The following is a 22,074-nucleotide window of genomic DNA, read 5'->3' on the forward strand; positions in this document are numbered from 1 at the left end:
CAAATTTAAATAGGACGGCCCTGATTCAGAGCGAGCGCTCTGGTCAGAGCGTCCGGCTTTGAATCTGGGCCTCTGTATGCACTTCAATCTCCAGAGAAAACCTCTGTTACTGCCTGCTCAGATGCAGGTTGGTTCCGTCATGCCACAAAACTGTTCTGCTCTCTTATGGAATTTTGAACATGCACATAATGGAGACGGTGGGATTTCTAGAGGTGTAAGTGCCACTGTTCTGCTAGCAATAGAGGGAGAAAAAGCCTTGGTAAATTATAATATGCAGTATAAATACTCCTCAAATAAATAAATATAAATATATAAGTGGATATTTGGGATGCTTATGTTTTGTCGGCGATCAAAACGTCTATAGGGAATATGTGGGCATTAGAATGCTGACACGGTTGAAATGTTACAGCATTTTAATGATGTCGGCATTACATCTTTGAATATGATCACTGAGCATTAAAACCATGTATGCAGACAGATTCCCAAATATTCTACTCCATACAATTCCTGCTATAGTTCTGCACAGAAATGTTTCAGAGTACATATAAAGGACCAAGATCAGTAGAGCTCAGAACAAGGCAAGATCCCTAGAGTGACACTTCAGCCTCTACACTTATGCCTATAAAAAATGTTAAATGTGTTTAATACTAAATTTGTGTTTTACATTTTAGACAATAAATGCTGTGGCAGTTTGCACTTTGATTAAATATATCCCTTTGTTACTATAGTACAATTAAAATGAATGTTTTGTGTATATAAAGGGGATTAAACCTGAAAAAAAAGGGGATCAGAATGCAAAGAATATTGATGACTTCTGGACTGCTTCAAAAAAGATGCTCGGAGATATGAAGTTTTTAGACTCTCTAAAGGTACCGTTCCTTTTGCATTGTTGCTTTGATAATTAATGTGCGGTAAGATTTATTTTGTTTGTGCAGGCAATCTTTTACTAATTAAATATTCTAAAATATTAATTTGAAAGGGGTGTAAATGATAAAGGCGTTTGATGACTATGACATCCCACATGCCAAAAGTCACATGTAAAAAATAAGGACCAGTACTGCATATTTTATTCGCACATGTAAGCCTATTTGGCCAGCAAGGACCTTTAAAGGTACTTACTGTATTTTAGAATTACCGCTGGAAAATCAGTGTGCGCTTGGTTTTGAGAATTTGTATTTATAAAAAATTTAATGAAGGAAAGAGTGGAAATACTACTTTATTATTATTATTATTATTATTATTATTATTATTATTATTATTATCCTTTATTTATATGGCACCAAAAGGGGTCCGCAGCGCCTTACAGAGTACAGAAACAGTATGAATAAAGCAACAAAAGAGTGATTTACATTCCAGAACATTGTAGAAAATGGACAAGGTTAATAAACTTTCCGAAAGCAGCAGACATAAGGCCTGATTCAGAAACAGATGGTAATGCAATCGCAACGGATCGCAGTTGCAAAAATATGTTAATGCCTTCCAAAGCATAGCCGAGCATAGGGGCGCCCACTGCTGCCTTCTCATATCCGTACGACAACCTGCAACAGCATAAACATCGGTACCAGGGTCATAACTAGGGGTGTGTGAGCAGTGCTGCCGCATAGAGCGCAAAGCTCTGAGGGTGGCACTGCCGCTCACCCACTGCCGCTCACCCACTGCCCCTGCATTTGGCCAGAATCTCTGCAACACTGCTGCCTAGAGCATCCTTAGGATGCTTCGAGCATCCACACTGCTGCCCTTACAGCCCCCCTGAGCATCCTGAGGATGCTCCGGGCATTGCTGTAATTCTCGGCATTCGTGGCCCCGCCCTCTATGTATGATATCACATGGAGGGGCCTGACCAGCACCGGGTGCCGGGACCACTGGTTACAGCTCTGATAGGTACCATCAACGCACATCGGGCAGCCATGCGGCCTATGCGGCAAGTCAGACCAGCTGCAAGCACTGCAGCTCTCCTGACATGCAGAGAGCTCTCATGCTGCATAGAAGACTAATTTATACACACCCACAAAACTGCATTTAAACAGTTATACACACCTGGGTTCTTCTAACCACAAAAAGCTCCACCCACCCGTTACCACCCCCCACATGCTGACTATCTGTCACTCACTTTGTGAATAATTCCTATGTATGGACGTAATCGCAATGCAATCGCTGCGCATGCGCATTTCCAAACAATCGCTCGATTTGCGAAAATATCAGCTTTGCGTAAATCTGTGATTCAGACCAATATAAGAGGCTTGGTGGCCAAACCCAAGGTTTGGTGCTATTGTTGAAAGTGGGAAGGTTGATGATGGTATAAGCGAGGGAAGGAAAAGCACATGAGGGAAGATGCCCTGTTCATGAGAGCTTACATTCTAAAGGGGAGTGGGAGACAGAAAGGAGTAACACAGGTAGCACAAAGGTGAGAGACAGTGAACAAGGAGCATGGAGCAGTGGGTTAGGATAAGCGCTAGAATGCCTTTATAAAGATATAGGTCTTAAGAGCCCGTATGAAATTTGAAAAGAGATAGAGAGTCTGATAGGGAGAATGAAAGAGTTCCAGAGGTGAGGAGCAGCTCGGACAAAGTCTTGGAGTGCTTGAAAATGTAACCTCCTAGTAATTTAAAGAATTCCCTTTCATTAATTTAAACTTTTAAATTTGCCTTTCTATTCTGTTTTGTTTAAATGCACATATACCCCAAATTAGGTGCCTTTACCACCATCTTCATTACAAATTTCCAGCTGCCAACATCTACTTTAATGTGGAAGGCTGATTGTTGGTTCATTAACATACAGTATGTATCAGTGACTCCAACACCTCTTCAACTGTAAGTTTATGTTTGATGTTCTATTCTTGCCTTCTGAAACATTATTGCTATTATTAGAGTTATGCCTTGTTTATAAAGTGCTGACATATTACTTAATCCTTTACATAGAGGGGATTAAATAAATGGCATAACAAAGGCATGAAACACAATTTATTGGTATCATAATCTCATCAATGTACAGCGCTGTGTAATATGTTATTAATTTATGTATGGAGCATTATAATAATAATAATCATCATTATTTTTTCATGTGTACCTTGAAATATGTTTTCCTAGAAGAATTGAGCTGTAATATGTGTAATATAAAAAATATATACTACAAGACCCAAGAAGAGTGTTCATCTTCCCACAACAGCAGTGAAAGCTTCGATATATCCCTCCTGCACTGCAATAATGTGATATATCAATCTTGTCTAACAAAGCAAAATCTCATATTTGCATGTAGGTGCAAAAGTAATCATCTCCACTTGGCCATTTGGATTCAACCAACTTCTTTAATGAAATGGTGCAAACCTTTGTAACAGTCTATGCTTCGTATGAGTCCATGCAGTTGGCTTAAAAGGAGTTGTATTTTAATGATCTCTTTAGAAATGGTGGCAGTATTGGAGGAAAAAGAAAAGATTGCTACTCTATGTATCTTTGTTGACTATTCAGTCATCTCCCAGGCTGCTATGAAATGTTTGTGACCATGCTAGGCTGCTCAACCAGATGAGAAGCTTCATTAGAATATGTCAAAGGGAAGCTTGTGGAAGAAACTCTGAAGGCAATGCAATCTTGCAGAAATTGAGGGTTTAGAGCTGCATGTTCACACAAGGAAATCATACTATTGTACAAGGGAAGAAAACTCTGATAAATTGTACCAGCTAAATTGCAAAGAAGTGATTAACACCACTGACATATCAACTGTATCCATATGAAGCACTGACATTAACAGCATACAAACACAAAACAATAAAGAAGCTAGTTAAAGATCAGCTTGCTAATAGGATCAAGATTGATCACTGCTAGATAATAAATGCCCTAGAAGCGTGAAAGGTAAATGGCAAGGAAATATTATCCAGAAAATCAGGAGTAGCGGAGCTGAACAGTGTCCTGGCTTGAGACATGCCAACCTGTCTTAAGATCCCAGGAAGGAATAAGTATTTTTTCACATTTGTCATTAATCAGTCAAGGCACTGTATACAATGGTCTACCTGCTTCACTGCAAGAATAAAGTAACAGAGAAAGCCAAAGAATATCTAGCACAAGTAAGTGCCAGTATAGTTGGATGCCAAAGATACTACGTGGAGATAACTTGACTGAATTATGTTAGCAAACAAACCATAAATAAAAATAGCCCCAATTCTATTCCAGACCACCATACCATACAATCTTCAACAGAATGACAGAAAACAGTATATTCTCTGAAATGAAAGCTCCTTGAATGAGATATATCAATAGCATATTGGGGTGAAATAAACATGACAGCCTGTTATCTCTAGATTGATAACCCATTAACACCACAGAGTAATCTCCATATAAACATGACTATAAGAACAATGCTACGTTTCAGCAATTTAGAATATTTGTAAGCAAGATTATAAATATTTCCCTAAAAAATACTACATTAGAAGCAAAGGAAGACATGTTGTATAATTTTTGTCTCCATATTTCTGCACTAATACATTGTGTGGGGCTCTCACAAAAGGTGTAATTTCATCATCAATATTGATATAATGTGAGGATCCATCACAATGCCAGATATGGATGACAGGTGACAGTGCAATGTCAACACATAGAGGTAAATTTACTAAGGGTCGAGTTCGCGTGAGTTTGCAAACTCACGTGAGTTTAGGCATTTTTTTCATCTTGCAAATTTACTAATGACAAACTCGAATGAGTTTGAAGTGATTTCTCTTTTTTCACTGTTAAAACTCATATGAGATTGCAAACTCAAAAAAACTCACCATTGGCCAAATTAGAAAGTACTTTAGATGAAAAAGATGCAACTCACAAAAGTTTTAAACACTCACCTCCTGAGCTGCGAGTTTGGCTGAAACATACATAGATCAGTGTGATTTGTGTATGTTTCAGCCTGTATACCTACTATAAAGTGTTTTTATTTTTTTAAATATGACATAGGGTCCCCCTTCCTAAAGCATAACCAGCCCTGGACTTGCCAGCCAGTCCTGGTTCCTAAAATTACGGGGAACAAAATGATACGGTTCCACCGTAATTTAGGAACCAGCACCAGGCTGCAGGGCCAGTCCTGGTTTTAAATATAGGGGGTAAAAAATTGCATAGATTACCTCCTATATTGAAAACTAGCACCAGACCAAACCGACCGGGAAGTAATGGAACAGCCCGGAGACCCTTTCACCGGGGCTCTGTGGTCAAAGCATTACAACCCCAAGCCGGTCAGACCAAGCTGAGGATCTCAGGGGAGGTTGGGCCCCCCCAAGAAGGGGCCCCCCTTCTCCCAAAACACCAAGCTTGTTCTGAAGCCCGGGGATCTTCCCCGCACCCCTGGAGCATTGGGTACGGGGGTAATAAATGGTTAACTAGTAGTAAACTTTTGTATTTTACAGTGGCACTACAGGTGCCAGCATGCCGACCTTTTGACACTTGTGGAGCTACAAGTGCCAGCAGATGGGCGGCACCCGTACCACCACTGTAAAATAAAGAGTTAAATATTGACAGGACACACACCGTGTGTGACCACCTACACCGGTTAGTGCTGTAGGTGGTCACACACATGCAGCGCTAACCTTAGTAAATGGAGGAGGTGAGTATAGGAACTTTATTGCAGGTACTCCAAATGGGATTCTACTCAGACAAGTGGACAGATCACCTGGCAGCAGGTAAGTATGTGTGAGTGGGTAGGTGTATGTAATAAACTTTTACTTGTCACAGTGTGTGTGTGTCCTGTCATTTTTTAACTACTTATTTTACAGTGGTAGTACGGGTGCCGTCCCTCTGCTGGCACTTGCAGTTCCACAAGTGCCAAAGGGCAGGCATGCTGGCACCTGTAGTGCCACTGTAAAATACAATAGTTTACTACTAGTTAACCATTTATTACCCCCGTACCCAATGCTCCAGGGGTGCGGGTCAGAGCCCCGGGCTTCAGAACAAGCTTGGTGTTTTGGGAGAAGGGGGGCCCCTTCTTGGGGGGCTCCCACCTCCCCTGAGGTCCCCGACTTGGTCAGACCGGCTAGGGGTTGTAATGCTTTGGCCACAGAGCCCAGGTGAAATAGTCTTCAGGCTGTGTCATTACATCCCGGTCGGTTTGGTCCGGTTCTGGTTTTAAATATAGGGGGTACCGTACGCAATTTTTTACCCCCTATATTTAAAACCAGGACTGGCCCTGCAGCCTGGTGCTGGTTCCTAAATTACGGTGGAACCCTATTCATTTTGTTCCCTGTAATTTTAGAGATCAGGACTGGCTGACAAGTTCAGGGCTGATTAGGCTTTTCGGGGGGACCCTATGTAATTTATTATCTAACTGTTAAACAAAAAAATTCAGGTTCAATACACAAGCAGCCTTCACATATTTCACTGATATGTGCAGGCTGCTTGCTCGGGTGAGTTTTGCAGAGAGAAAACACTGCAATCTCGAGTAAGTAATCTCATTTAAACTCTTATCTAAACTCTCCTTAAACTCTCCTTAAACTCTCATCTAAACTCTCCTCTAAACTCGCAATTTGGAGGAAAAAACTCGATCTGCTTCAACATCGAAAAGCTCACTTTCAACTAAACTCACTTCTTAGTAAATTTGCGAGTTGTTAAAGGGAGAACTTATCCGAGTTTTGGTGAAGCAAAGTGAGTTTAAAAACTAAAAAACTCGACCAAACTCAAATCTTAGTAAATTTACCCCTAAAGCTGGCCACACACTAGACCAACTTACATCCAACCAGCCAACTTATTGATTGGTTGGAATGAAAATCTGGTAAGGAATGGGAGTAAATGATGATCAGCAATTTGCTCCTAAATGCCAGAAAACAGATGAAAATGGTCGGTCAGACAAGTTTATTAAATGTTTGAGCTAAACTATTTGTTCAAACAACAGTTTTGGTCCATTTTCCAGAGTTTGGGAGCAAATTGCTGATTTTATTCCTTACCAGATTTTCATTCCAACCAATCAACTAGTTGGCTGGTTGGACAGATAATCTTTAGATGTGTGGCCAGCTTTACTCTCCAGACTTAGCAATTCTGCTAAACATGGAGACTATAAAAAGTAAGAGATCTCACCTGCGGTATCAGCATTTATGCTAATGGTAAAGTCAATCAGAACTAGCAGACTTCAGCTGTATGTAAAGTCTTCAATCTTACCAATTGTTGCCCCAGCAGAGTTTAGATTTGCATTTCTCTGTTGGTGCTTAAGAGAGTCATATATTTTGTTTCCCTGTTCATCAACCCAACTTTGCCACACACTATTGTCTCCAACAAATAGACTTCAGCTTATTGTCTCACAAAGGTACTTTCTCCAACCCATCAACTTCAGCTTTGCATCTATAATTCCTCTTCCCAAGACTAAGTGGCTTGGTTGGGCATGGTATGTCTCTCATAGCTACTCTATCCAAGTGGTTCCCTACAGGAGCAACCAGCACAGTAACAAAAAATACCAACAAGTAGAGGTTCCAGCATTTTGTGCATCGAAAACAATGCATATGCATTCACCCATATGCAGATCTGTATGCATCTTGCAGTGCACAAACCCGCTATCCATACGCTTGGTTTGCCATGTATCATCATCATTGCACATTTGCACCAGCTAATAGTTGGTGCAAGTGATACTCCTGGAAACAGGTGTATTTAATATTTATGCGTTTGTCCAATTCTGCATAGCCTGCAGTCGGCATGCCCTCAGTGAGTTTTGCCTACAGTACTTGAGAACACTCTGTTAAAACCCAGTTAAGCCTCTTCAGTGGTAAGTGTAGATGCAATAGAAACCTGTAGGGCTCTGCATCACCCCTACTTCCCTATGTTCTGTTCCTGACCATGTGCAGTGTGAAAACATGTAATATATATGCTATTCAGGCATGCATTCAACTTCCCTTCAGGTCATCTGTATCACCCAAATTTCACAAAATCTCGCTATTACTTCAGACTGAAAAAGAAGCTCAGTCTGAAACATAGTGAGCCTGTCAGACTCATTGCAATTAGCAACTCATATGATATTACTCTCCATTGTAATGCTAATTGCAATGAAACTGTTGGGACAGGATATGCTGTCATGTGTAGCTCCATAGCAGCATACACTAATTGCTGCGGCTGTAATTGTCATTTATGTAGCGCTACTATGAAGGGGATTAGCAGCTGTGGCAATTAATGTATGCTGCTGTGGAACTACACATGCCAGCATGCCCTGCCATAGTTTGAGCAGGCCCTAATAGCAGCAATACTGTGATGAGGTTTCGTGTCCGCAGCAAATATGGCCACAGCAATTAGATATACTGCTGTGGAACTACACATGCAATTTTCCAGGAGTTTCATTACAATGCATGCAATGGATTTATAATGGAGGGTAGTATCATCTGAGTTGCTAATTACAATCAGTCTGACATGACAGGCTCACCACTAGTTCTAATTTTAGCTATGTCAGCATTTTGACTATCGACATTTAACTGTGTATACATTTTGGTTGTGAACCTTATGATGTGTCTATATTTTGACTGTAGGCAATTTGATCCTGTCGACATTATGGCTATCGACATTTTGACTGTTGACATTCTTTTCACTACCGACCTTTTGACCCTGTTATCATTTTGACTGTCGACATTATGATCATGTCGTCCTTTTGTCCTTGTCAGCCTTTTGGTTGTCGACTTTCTGCCCATGTCAACATTAAGGTGTCAATGTTTTGATTGACTAAGTTTTGACTGTCTGAATTTTTACTACCTATTGTCCTGTATTGGTGAGCTGCATGCAAAAGCAGCCAGAATTTACTCTGCATGCAAAAGCTATAAATGTATTTGCACCTCTAGCTTTGCAACATGATTTGTCCAGGTGCAAAGTTGCTTCCTCTTTTTTCTTTTGCTTTACTCCCACCTCAGAATCATACCCAATATCAGCACAGAAACAGCTGATATCACAATGGTAATTAATATTGTGCGGTTATTCCACTTTTTTATCCTGTTAACACATTTATTTATTTATTTATTTATGTTACCAAACTGTAGCACCCAATAATGATAACAAAATGGAGAGTTTCCCAAATAACTTGTAAAGCCATTTATAGTACCTAACCCAATAGCAAATAACAGTAATCATCAGGTAATAGTGCATCAGACATACAGGAACATTTTATAATGGAACATAGTATAATGGAAACGTTTCTGAACATCATGATGACAAAAGCTCTTTTCTTGGTAAAGTGTTTCCCTTTATAAGAGACAGAAAGTGTCATTTAGGTGCTGCCATAGACATGTACATTACACACTTATTTGTCTACTAGCATCATCTACCATTTTTCCAGCAAATGCCTTTTGTAGATGCATTAGTCAATTCCTAGAAAATGAATTAAAATGAAAAATGTGAGTGCATAATAATTTTGTTAACCTAATGCCATGACACTTTGTATGTTTCTGCTCATATACTAAAAATTATGCATCAAGTCCATCTGTGATAAATATAGAATAAGTTTAACTGGTTTTCAGTAAATACGATAAAAGCAAATTATCATTCATAATTGGGAATCTGTATACATGTTGTGACATTCAAAGTAATAATAACATCTTGCACCAATGCCACAGATTCTTGTTCCCAGTATCATGTTTGGTGAGACTAAGGGCCAAATTCAATAGAATTCAGTTAGCCTCTATAAAAGCCTTGATAAAATTTTTGTTATTGCATGTTAATTTAATGGACATATCAGACGGTAATTTCACTTAACATGTCTATGCGCGCTCCCGTTTAACACGTAATTCAATTAGAAAATGCTTATTCTGCCGTTCACAGGGTAATTCTTGTTGGTAATACCTGCGTTAAGATCAGCCTGTACCCCCGAAAAATGCAAACTAATATTGGATAACAGTATAGATGTCTGTAAGTGGCCAAAAACAAAGTATTTAGGGGTCTTAAAATGTGTTAAGTGGCTGTTATATGCATTTTTTAAAAACTGAAAAAATGATAGAAATCATATGTTTTACTGCAAAGTAAATGCTCTAGATAAATTTGGGGGTGCATAAAATGCCTGTAAAGAGATACTTGTATCATTTTAAGCCACTTTTAAACATGTGTTAAAGAAACACCTGTAACTACCACCTGCAAACTTAAAAAGTTCTGTCCCATTCATACAGCACCCCCTTATACCAGTCCTACATCTTGTAACCCATTATTCTGCATTTTGCAGAATTTCATCCCAAAAATTCTGCATCAATATTGGCCAAATTAAGCTAATTAAAAACTTCTAAGTGCCTAATTAATCATTAAGGAAGATGTCCCAGTGGTTCTGAACCAATTTCCCAAATTTGTACCTTAATATAGGGATTTTTCCCAACTTTTCACCTGCTCAGGAGGTCCCGAAAAAAAAGATGTGTTAACTCTTATGTATGGAGAATTCACGCATGTTATAATTGAATTATTTCTCCTTGTTAATGTGTTATCGCAGTTAATTGAATTCACCTCTAATGGTGCATACACACACAACGATTTAGTAAATGAACGATTTTAGGAAACGATTTTCATTCATTTTTTCAAGGGAAAAATGAACGAAAATCGTTTACTAAAATCATTAATTTACTAAATGTAATTAATGATTTTTTTGAACTACAAACGATTTTTGCATATTCCCTTACTGAAAATCGTTGAGTTGGTCCGTCTGACTGAACTACAAACTACAAACGTGAACGCGCTTGAACGATAATCATTCATCATTTTAACTCAGAAAGTGAACGATTTCTTCAAAGATTGAACGATAAACGATATTGTTATCGATAATCGTTCATAAAATCATTGTGTGTGTATGCACCTTTAGGGTTAGATTTACTAAAGCTCTAAAACAGACAAGTGGTGTTGCCCATATCAACCAATCAGATTCTGTCTATAATTTTCTAGAATGCAGCAGAGAAATGATAGCTATAATCTGATGTTTTGTTCATGAAAGACCTTCTATATGTTCAGACTTCAGACTGTGCATCCAGAGGACCTCCATGAGACAATAGCATTCAATGAATTTACAAAGTTGCTATCTAAGCGTGACAATTGTTATTCTCTTTTCTACACTAGCTATCATAAAGATTTTAGACTTGAGTTATGCTTTTTAACTGGATTGAGGCTCATCTGCACACAGGCTTGTAAAGATAACACCTTTCCCATGCATACTGTAGCAGCTATTAGACACTTAGAGAGCCTAACAACCTAAAATTGGGGTGCAAAGATAGTAGGACCACCACACAAAAATGAAACCAAAGGCATTATTCAGTTCACTGGCGCCCGGGCTATCACTCATTTTTCCTATTATTCAGTTCACTACTATATCTGAATGTGACCACATTGCATAAACAAAAATACATAGAGAATTGTACTTACCAGATACACCATGAACCTTTCAAGGTGTTATCTATGTAAAAACAAAAAATGTTAGTTCCACATATTGCAATATATGTTTAACTGACAAACTCCACCAAAATCTTCCTCTACACAGTATATAAGTTTTGCAGGAAAGAGATGTTATAAACATATGTTTAAATTAAATATGTGCGTGGACCTCGTGTTTTGGTTTTGGACCTGAATTCATCTTCAAGTTTTGGTTTGCAAAACCACCCTCAAAGTGTTTTGGCTTTGGTTTTGGATTTGGATAAAAATTTATAAAAATCAATAGAAACAGCTAAAATGTCCAAATCCAAAACCTGAGTTTGGTATTTTAATCCGAGTTCCGAACTGGCAACAAATCCGAACCCTAGACTGTTCGAACAGGGTTACAAAAGTGAATCTGAATCCAAACCTTGACTTGGTTCTACTCAGAATCAGAACCCCTAAATTCGGATGTGTTTGGATCTCAGAAATCCAGGCCCACACATCTCTAGTTTAAATATACAAATTGGGTATACAGCTTAATTTGTACTTCCAAACAAAAGTCATAAGGCTTGCTTTTGTTACACATTTTCTCTCTAAAAGTTGGTGGTGAAACTATTTCTTGCCATTCATGCTGCTGAGTTTTGTTTATTAAATTCCCACACAAGCCCCATGGAAGTCAATCACCCTCCTCAAAACTCTTCCACATGTAGTGGTTTCTTGTGTCAGGTGCAATAGCTTCATACAGTACGCCACTGCTGCATTGTAATATGAACCATCTCTTCATCCTCACTCGGCCTATTATTTTTTTCCATCAGAGTACAGGAATGACTGAATGAATTTGTGACTAGCATGTTTCAGAATATACTTATTTATTTAAGCATCAACACACATAGAAATATTATAGGATAAATGTTTTACGGGAGGGACAAGACTAGGGACTGTGTTGGTGGATGCAGATGTCCTGGCCTTGTAAGTGACTAAGCACCAGCCAGACTGAGGTAAGCTTCAGCTTACACAGTCTGATCAAAGGGGCAACCATCACGACTGATTGTGATACGAGACATCTACAGCCGCTGCAATTGTATCTCTAAGATGCAGCACAGAGGTGTCTAATTCCTCAAGACATCTCCTGCTGTACTTATATTTTGTTGGAAGGTATTCTACAGACGCTTCTGTGTAACTGGGCAATAACATCCATCTCTGAATCAGGCCCTGTATACTGATCAACTTTGCCATCTGTGTTACACTTGTATTTACCGTTTGGCTTTTCTCACTCCTGGCAGTGCTGTGACTGTCCTGGTTTATTTGCATATACTTTATTTCCTTTTCAGCTACTTTTAGCTAATCTTTCAGAAAAATGAGACATGTCTTCACAGTATGTTTGTACAAGTAAACTAATTGAATTTGTGCAATTTATGGAGTGATCTACGACATTGGAAAAAATATTTGAAAACTTACACTTATTTAACAGCCTGCACAATTCCCGTAACTTAACCCATGTTTTTAAAGCAGCGATAATTTAAAGGGCAACGCGGGTAGATGACCTAATACTGAACTTATTTATTTGTTCTGAGGATATGTTGATGGTAGTTTAATATTAGATATCTTCTCCATACCTAAGTCTGGTGGGGCCCTTCCATGATCTGTCAACAAAAGTCACAATGAAACTTGTTACTTGTCAATGTTACATAGTCCTGTGATTTGTCCAATACTTCATTTTTGTTCTCTTGAATAAATGAGTGACAGTTTACCTTGAATAATCATCTGTAAAAGTCACTATGTATATGTTGCCTCCACGGAGTACAGTTGATTTACTAAAGCTTCTAAAACAGATAAATGGAGGTGTTACCAGATTCACTATATCATTTTCTAGGATGCAATAGAGAAATTCAAGTTTTTATCTGATTGGTTGCTATGGGTAACACTACCACTTTTCATTTTAAGAAGCTTTAATAAATCTGCCCCCTAGTCTGGCTAATTCAATTGGACCACACATGCATCTGTGTATGAGGTCCCATGGTCTTGACCCTGTGCTACTGCTTATTTTAGATATCAGTGCTCTTGTGGCTTTAGCTTTTGTGCAACAATCATACTTCATAGTTGCTGGACATGCTGATAATACGAAATGCTTTCTTAGGTCCCACTTTTGCAAGTCCTATATGGTTTACTGGTACCTTTGCCTCAGACCATGCCATATACAGTATATGGCTTGGCATATATAAATGCAGTTATCATGTCAGTGTGTACTTAGTCTCAACTGTTCCTTGTGGTATAGAGACGATAGACGTGTTCATTCGCTTTGGCTCTCGCTACAAGTATTCTTCCATTCAAGATAATATATTTTTGGAATTTGATGGTGAGTACTTCAGCCACCATGCACTTTACAGACAAGAGCCTACATTTTAAGCTAGAAACATACAGCCCATAGTTTACTGATATTGCCACACTACGCCCAGTTCCTTCAGTGGTGACAATCCTTCTATGTACAAGATAGATTATCTCTTTGTGACACAGATCAAGTTCTGTAAAATAGTTTCTATCACTTGACATGTAACTAGTTGCTTTACTCCTGAATGTATACACCAATTATGGGGTAGGTGATGTTCAATTGCTTTAAACATTCTATTTTACTGATTTGTGGATGCATCAGTGAGTTGTGTTTTAATTTTCTGCTTGGACCCTTTTGGAAATTGTCTCTGTTGCTCTGCTTTATACTGTATTTAGAAAAAAAAATCTTTCCTCAAGTGTCCCTGTTTATTGCATCTGAAACATGCTCTAGTTTCCCTACTGTGTAACATTTTATCTGCAACTTTGAAGGCCATTAGATAAGCATCTTCAACTAATATGGTTGCTCTAGCCTTTCTGTCTTATACTATTCTTGGTTATTAACCTTTGGTATGTCCGTAGTACAAGTAAGTAATAAGTCATCTCTAATTGGTAGCACCATAATCATAACATTTCACATCTATATTTGTGATTATTCAGTTTAGCAGCAGATAGTTTACCCTGTGCTCTTGTTTTATTTTTCCTAGTTTACTCCCTTTGAGATATAGTGTTGAATTACTCACATAAACTTTTGAAGATTTCATTGGAAGTTTGCTTGTATTGTCCTGTTCTGAAGTTTATGGCTACATAAACATTTGCAGAATAGGCTTATTTGCACAGGCATTAAAACAAAAGGAAATATTGGGGGAGAATATTTACTGTGACCAGTACATTTAAAACTATGGGCCTGATTCAGACCCACTCGCAAGCGGCTGTCCGCTCGCAAGTGGGTCGATGTTGTGCTCTGCGCATGCGCACGACGGCGGGAGCTCCGTCGTGCGCATGCGCCAGACGCGACGAGCTAAGGACTTTCCTTCGCTCGTTGTGTCTGATCAAAGGGGGCGTGCTGTCGATGTTGGTTGACAGCACGCCCCCTTTGGTGGGCGTGCCGGGGGCATGCCTCCCTGATGGGGGCGTTCCCACGGGAACGCCTCCCGTCAGAAGCCGGCCCACTGACATCACTAGTGATGTCAGTGGGAGTGATTTTGGCTCTGATAGAGCCAAAATCACTCCGGGGCTTGCGGTTGAAAACCTCAACCACAGGCTCTGGCTCGCAGTTTCGATGGTCGCGATGGTCACGACCATCGCGGCCATCAAACTGCACTTTCGTATAGGCTGTGGGTGGTGACCCACAGCTATACGAGCGTCCAGGAGGACGCTCCATTTTTATGGAGGGCGGCCCTCATTCAGAGCGTGCGCTCTGCTCAGAGCGTACGGCTCTGAATGAGGGCCTATATACAGTCAGGTGCATAAATATTGGGACATTTACCGATTTTTCATATTTTGGCCTCTATTCAGAACCACAATGGCTTTGAAATGAAACAAACAAGATGTGTTTTAACTGCAGACTTTCAGATTTAATTTAAGGGTAATTACATCCAAATCAGGTGAACGGTGTAGGAATTACAACAGTTTCTATATGTGCCTCCCACTTTTTAAGGGGCCAAAAGTAATGGGACTATCAACTCAACAGCTATATAATGGACAGGTGTGGGCTATTCCCTCGTTATTTCATTATCAATTAAGCAGGTAAAAGGTCTGGAGTTGATTCTAGGTGTGACATTTGCATTTGGAATCAGTTGCTGTCAACTCTCAATATGAGATCCAAAGAGCTGTCACTATCAGTGAAGCATCATTAGGCTGAAAAATCAAAACAAACCCATAAGAGAGATAGCAAAAACATTCGGTGTGGCCAAATCAACTGTTTGGAACATTCTTAAAAAGAAATAACGCATCGGAGAGCTCAGCAACACCAAAAGACCCGGAAGACCACGGAAAACAACTGTGGTGGATGACAGAAGAATTATTTCCCTGGTGAAGAAAAACCCCTTCACAACAGTTGGCCAAATCAAGAACAGTCTCCAGGAGGTAGGTGTATATGTTGCAAAGTCAACAATCAAGAAAAGACTTCACAAGAGTGAATATAGAGGGTTCATCACAAGATGTAAACCATTGGTGAGCCTCAAAAACACTAAGACCAGATTAGAGTTTGCCAAACAACATCTAAAAAAGCCATTACAGTTCTGGAACAACATCCTATTGACAGATGAGACAAAGATCAACTTGTACCAGAGTGATGGGTGAAAAGTGTATGGAGAAGGAAAGGAACTGCTCATGATCCAAAACATACCACCTCATCAGTGAAGCATGGTGGTGGTAGTGTCATGGCATGGGCATGTATGGCTGACAATGGAACTAGTTCCCTTGTATTTATTGATGATGTGACTGCTGCCAAAAGCAGCAGAATGAATTCTGAAATGTTTCGGGCAATATTATATGCTCATATTCAGTCAAATGCTTCAGAACTCATTGGATGGTGCTTCACAGTGCAGATGGAACCAAAGCATACTGCAAAAGCAAACAAAGAGTTTTTTAAGGCTAAAAAGTGGAATGTTATGCAATGGCCAAGTCAATCCCCTGACCTGAATCCGACTGAGCATGCATTTCACTTGATGAAGACAAAACTGAAGGGAAAATGCCCCAAGAACAAGCAGGAACTGATGACATTTGCAGTAGAGGCCTGGCAGAGCATCACCAGGGATGAAACCCAGCATCTGGTGATGTCTATGCATCCCAGACTTCAGGCTGTAATTGCCTGCAAAGGATTTGCAACAAAGTATTAAAAAGTGAAAATTAGATTTAGGATTGTTAGTTTGTCTCATTACTTTTGGCCGTTGTAATTCCTACACCGTTCACCTGATTTGGATGTAATTACCCTCAAATTAAATCTGAAAGTCTGCAGTTAAAGCACATCTTGTTTGTTTAATTTCAAAGCCATTGTGGTGGTGAATAGAGGCCAAAATATGAAAATTCTGTCAATGTCCCAATATTTATGCACCTGACTGTACATACATCAATAGAGAATTTTCAAGAAGATGGTATGAAAGAGTGTACTTTCCCAAAAGAAAGACTAGAAAGTGATACCTCCAGAAATAGTGCCACCTACTGTCCCTCTTGTATAGCTTGCCAAACAATATTCAGCCTATAGCCATTGCCATACTAAACTTGAAATGTCTAGCAATACATATACAATATTTGAACATTTATTGTTGAAAAAATAATAGTATTCTGTCATGTTTGTGATAATTTACCATTGGCATGTGAATCCTTCAGGCAGACCATAATTTGTTAATGTTACTAGTCAGGCAAATTGTTAATATACCCTACTTTTAATTTGTATATTTCATCCACAATTATAACCCTTCATTATAATTTCATTAGTTGTGCATACCAAAATATACATGGGGATAATGTACTGCAATAATGAATTTAATTAAGCATAATTATATTAATAATATAATAGTAGTATAATATGAAGTATTATTCAACATAGCAATGACATTGGCTAATTTACAATCCAAATAGTGATTCCCTAGGACGCACTGTATATAATGTGTGACAATAATGGTTATGACTTAAAGTGCTGCGTCATTGGACTTCTTTTTACATTGCATGCAGAAACCTTTCTGTAAATACATACAGTACAATAGAAATCAGTTGAAATCTTCACTGGTTGCTGCAGGGGTGAGGAAGAAAATTTAAAAGGATAGGGAGGGACGGGATCAGTCAGGAGGAAACTGCAAATCCTGAACCCCAAAAGAAGAGAACTGTGCAAACTAGGAGAAGCATTTGCATGATTAGCCCATATTTTTAAAGCCGCAATAATTTAAAGGGCAAAACCAGGTTGGTTTTATCGCATTTCAGGATCAACTTTTACTACCTTAATTTGATGATGTTTTCTCGAAATGCATTATGCACCTTTGTGCTAAAGCTCTTACAATTACCGTGGTTTGAACCAAAAGACTGCATACGATGTTTGCTGGGTTGCAATACCTTACACGCTTTTTTTTCCAACACCTGATATCTTAAATCTGTTTCACAGAGTCATACCTTACTCTGCTCGGTGGGCCTGATTCAGATGTATACACTTATGCAATAGCAGCTGCTGTGCGAAAATATGCTAATGCTACATCCACCTGGAAATGTATTGAGATTCCCACCAGCATCCTCGCAGATCCAAGCAACTGCTTACAAACAAGCAGTGGTGGTCACAGATCCTTTGATAATCGACAATCTAAGTAACCCTATTGTCACGCAGAATGGAGACGCTGCCACCATATTTTCTGCATACAGGATCGCAGATGAAAGCAGATACATGCCCAGAAAACAGTCAAAACAAGCCCGCTAGTTTGCTGCCCCTTCCTGTTACCTCCCACAAAACAGCCCTCATCTGTCAATTACTTGCAAATAAATCCTCACTGCAACCGTAGTCACATTTGATCGCAATTCAATTGCCGCATGTGTGCATTGCGTCTAAGACGTATGCGCAGTCCACTGGTAATCGCTCAACTGTGTAAACATCTAAATAGCAACCACATTTGAATCTAACATTAAGGGGTTCACGTCCGAGAAGCACTTATTGTTTTATCTTTACACATCTATTCTTTACACTTCACTATCACCTTTTTTCCCCTTTTTGTGTGATGCCCTGGGGATGGTCCTTGGCTGGAATTTTTTGGGGCACCTTGCTTCTCGGACGTGAACCCCTTAATTTTAGAGATGCCAGTATAGAGGAGCCTTGACGATGGCCTAGCGCTTATTCATAGATGTGCAAATGTATGTAACTAATACCTCTGAATCTCTATTATCATGTAGGATTTAAGTATTATTTTGTTGATATTGCTGCAGTGAGCTGGAGGGAATCTTTTTTTTTTATTTTTTCTGTGGTTCTTACTACACCATTCAATACAGTCATAGACAAGAGGTCTCAACAAAGTTTTCAATTAAATATGCGGGATTGCAGTTGAAGAGGCCATATACATTGCATTTCCAGCCACTTAGCCTGAGCCCTTAGCAGCTTGGATATACTGTATGTGTGAGTGGCTGGTTTACTTAGGAACCATTTACTATGGTCATGTGTTGATGTACGCAGTTACATCCTTTTGCTTGTATATTACTGAGCAAACAATATTTGGTTGTAGTGGATTATCAAGGAGGAGCATTTGGGTTATTTAAACATTTTAGAAAGTTTTTTACTATTTAATTAACCCTTTTATGTTGTGAGGAATGCTGTAGGTTGACCAGTTATTTAATGAATTATATATGTAAATTACAGTTTAGCTGGTTCAACTTATTGGCATTTATTTATAATATTTGAGCATATCCACTACATTAAGAGCTGTATTAACGCTAGTTTATTAGTTACAAAATCTTTTAAAGTATCGGCAGCTTTGTTCTACTTGCTTTAATATTTCCCTTTTTTGTGTCTCTTTCATGTATTGCTCCTTTTGCTATTTTATTGTCTTTGTTGTGCCTTTGTGCTTATGATATCTTACATTTCACCGTGGGGTCTAATGTTACAAATATGAAAGACCAAAAAAATTCTTCACAAGTTAGTTTTAATGGCTTTAAGGAAAAGTAGGTATGATTAACAGCTTTGTACTGCATGGTACCTTGAGTCTTTAAGAAATCAAAGTTATTGCAATTAATCCACACAAATGACTTTATTTTTAAACCTAATCTCAAATAGCATTTTTATAAAAAAATATCTCATAATACTGATGCCAATATATTGGAACTATTGTGACGTTTCCTCCCCCTATTTTCCCCCACTTTATTTTGTTCATCACATCACTTCACCTTTGTTTAATTATCATTTCTTGTTCATATGCAAAATGCAATGACATTTGACTTAGAAATGAAACTGACAAAACCATGTAGTCATATCAGATGTAAACTAAAGCACCATATAATAGTAATACATTAATAAATATTAGAAACCTAATGCATATGCATGTTGGCAACTACGGTATCACAAGTTGTGTGTCTGGGCTGGATGCAGCAAAGGGAGAAATGCGGTCAAACCCCCAAAATGTGGTTTGACCATGTTTCTCATATGCACCAAGCCTGGAATGCGATGCACTCCGGGGCTTGGTTGCGGTGGGTAAAGCCATCTCCTGATGGCGTTACCCTATAGAAGCCTATGGGCTTATATTCTGAGAGTGCTGTGAGAGGGATCTAATCGATTGGATCCCTCCCCCCCACGACGCATGCGTCCATCTGTGCATACGCAGAAGGATGCCAGAGGGGATCTGGGTCGTAGACCCGGAAGTCCCTCATTCGCAAAGGACCGCTCTTACCGCAGTCCTTTGTGAAGTTTTTCATGCATATCAGCATTACCAACCACGACATTCATGTGAAGGGTGGCAGGATACATTGCATCCTGAATGTGATGTGTCATGCCTCCCACCCACTATCTGCAGCAGTGCCATGTGGGCTACATTTACGTACAGCATATGTCACATAAACCAGTGTTTTTGACCATTTGTTTTCCAAAATATGACTCACTATTAGGCTTCTAAAGGACTTAAAAACATCTCTCTAATGCAGCAGGTACAACACTTCGGGCAGGATGCATCAAGCACCGTATTTTGCATTCGATGCTGATATGCATTAAGAACATTGCATAGGACAGCTGTCCCGATAAAAGCTGTCCTTTGCAAGAGAGGGAATTCCGGGTTTATGACCCAAATTCCCTCTGCGTATGTGCAGAATGACGCACATGCCGCTGGGGGTGCTCGGAAGGAATTGATTGAATTCCTCTCACAGCACTTTGCAGAAAGAAGCCCATAGGCTTCTATTGGATAATGCCATCTAAAGATGGCGTTACCCATCGGGTCCAAGCCATGGAAAGCTTTGTTTTCCAAAGCTTGGTGCATATTAGAAATGCATTCAAATACATGAAAATGGGATTATCGGGGGTTTGACCGCATTACTGATGATTGTACATTCTGCCCCAATTTTGTGTCAGAAAAAATATACTAAAATATGCTAAAACACATACAAAATAGTTTATGTGCGAGCAACAAAGCAGTGCATTCACAATCCACACATCACCAGAAGTTCCTTTTTGCTGGTGACTGTTATCATACTTGGTATTTTATAACTCTAGGAAGTGGCTTTTCTAAATGGGTGCAGGGTTTGCAGTGCTGCACAAACCACCAGGAAAATGGCGCAGTGGCTAATTTCCTGTTGATCACAGTGCCAGAGTCTACTCACTTGTGCCACTGGCTAGAGAGGCCCGGGACAGAGTCTGCACAAGGGCCGCCTCCTCACTTAATACGCCCCTGTCTATGGACAGATTTATATAATAATACAGACATGCATATATGTATCTTTGTGTCAGTCTCCGTCTGTTTACAATTATGTGAACATGTCCTTACTTTAATCAGCCTGTGTTAGTTTGCCCTCCTCTCCCCTGCCATGCCACCCCAGGCACATGCTGGTGGAAATGTCAGATTTACAGAAATCTGCTATGTGTTTGTAGCCTCTTTTCTGCATAGAGCAATTTTAGGGTTTATACCATTGGTGTATCTATAATGGGTGTGGAGTTTGCAGTCACATGGGCCCTGGAGTCACCCCACACACCCTGCACCCATGTTTAGTACTTTGTTCTCTGGAGTCCACATCAGTGCCGCAGCAGCACAAATCACCGGGAAAATAGTTTGACAGTCATTTTCCCGAAGATTTGCGCATCTGGGACCATGGTGCAGGTGCCATGTTACCGAAGACCTGAGCATGCCCAGTAGACTCTACTACACCACAGATTGGAGGGGGCCCACACAGAGTCTGCACATGGGCCCGCCCCTCTCTTGACTAACCTGGATTATAAACTACACAAACTGGCATAGATCTCCCCGTGCATCTCCCTCTTAGATCATGTTTATTTTTGGAATTCTAATTCTTATACTTAAAGTATAAGTGGATTTTTTTTCACTTTTTATTGTCACATAAAACTGAGGTCGTTTTATCTGTCTGTATATTAATATTGTTTCTTTACATTTTAACTAACAAATCTTTCTCCCACTATAAGAAGATGGATTGTATTTTATTCTCAAACGGTGGATTTGTAGAATAAATTCTGTGGTTTCTCTTTCAGTCAGCAGAGTTTGTAAGATGAAAGAGTGTTGGGGTTTGCTATATCTTTTTCTTATCTTTTTAGGTGACATCTTGTCTTCCTCTAACTTAAACATCAATGCTCTCTAACTCTTTTCACTCCAACACTTTGCTTGAAACTTGAATTTTTTAAGCTTTGGGAGAATGTGACAGGCGGAATAATGTCAAACCGTTCCAGAGCCTGCTTAATATTTTAACATGTTTACTTATGTAGTACAGTTTTTTCCTCATATTGCAGTTTAGTTAACGAGCGAAAATATTTGATGCT

General features: G+C 39.3%; 1 protein-coding gene across 1 annotated transcript in view; it reads left to right on the top strand.

Moving 5' to 3' along the window:
* LOC148538322 (dynein axonemal heavy chain 3-like) overlaps positions 1–22,074 on the top strand; it is a 1,025,530-nt gene that overhangs the window by 762,968 nt on the left and 240,488 nt on the right. Inside the window, exon 43 of the mRNA XM_088455384.1 lies at positions 762–869. Within this exon, the coding sequence (XP_088311510.1) occupies positions 762–869 (108 nt within the window). The remainder of the gene's footprint in view (positions 1–761; positions 870–22,074) is intronic.

The sequence above is a fragment of the Taudactylus pleione genome, unplaced genomic scaffold (assembly GCF_031769625.1).
Source record: "Taudactylus pleione unplaced genomic scaffold, aTauple2 ptg000040l, whole genome shotgun sequence".
NCBI lineage: Eukaryota > Metazoa > Chordata > Amphibia > Anura > Myobatrachidae > Taudactylus > Taudactylus pleione.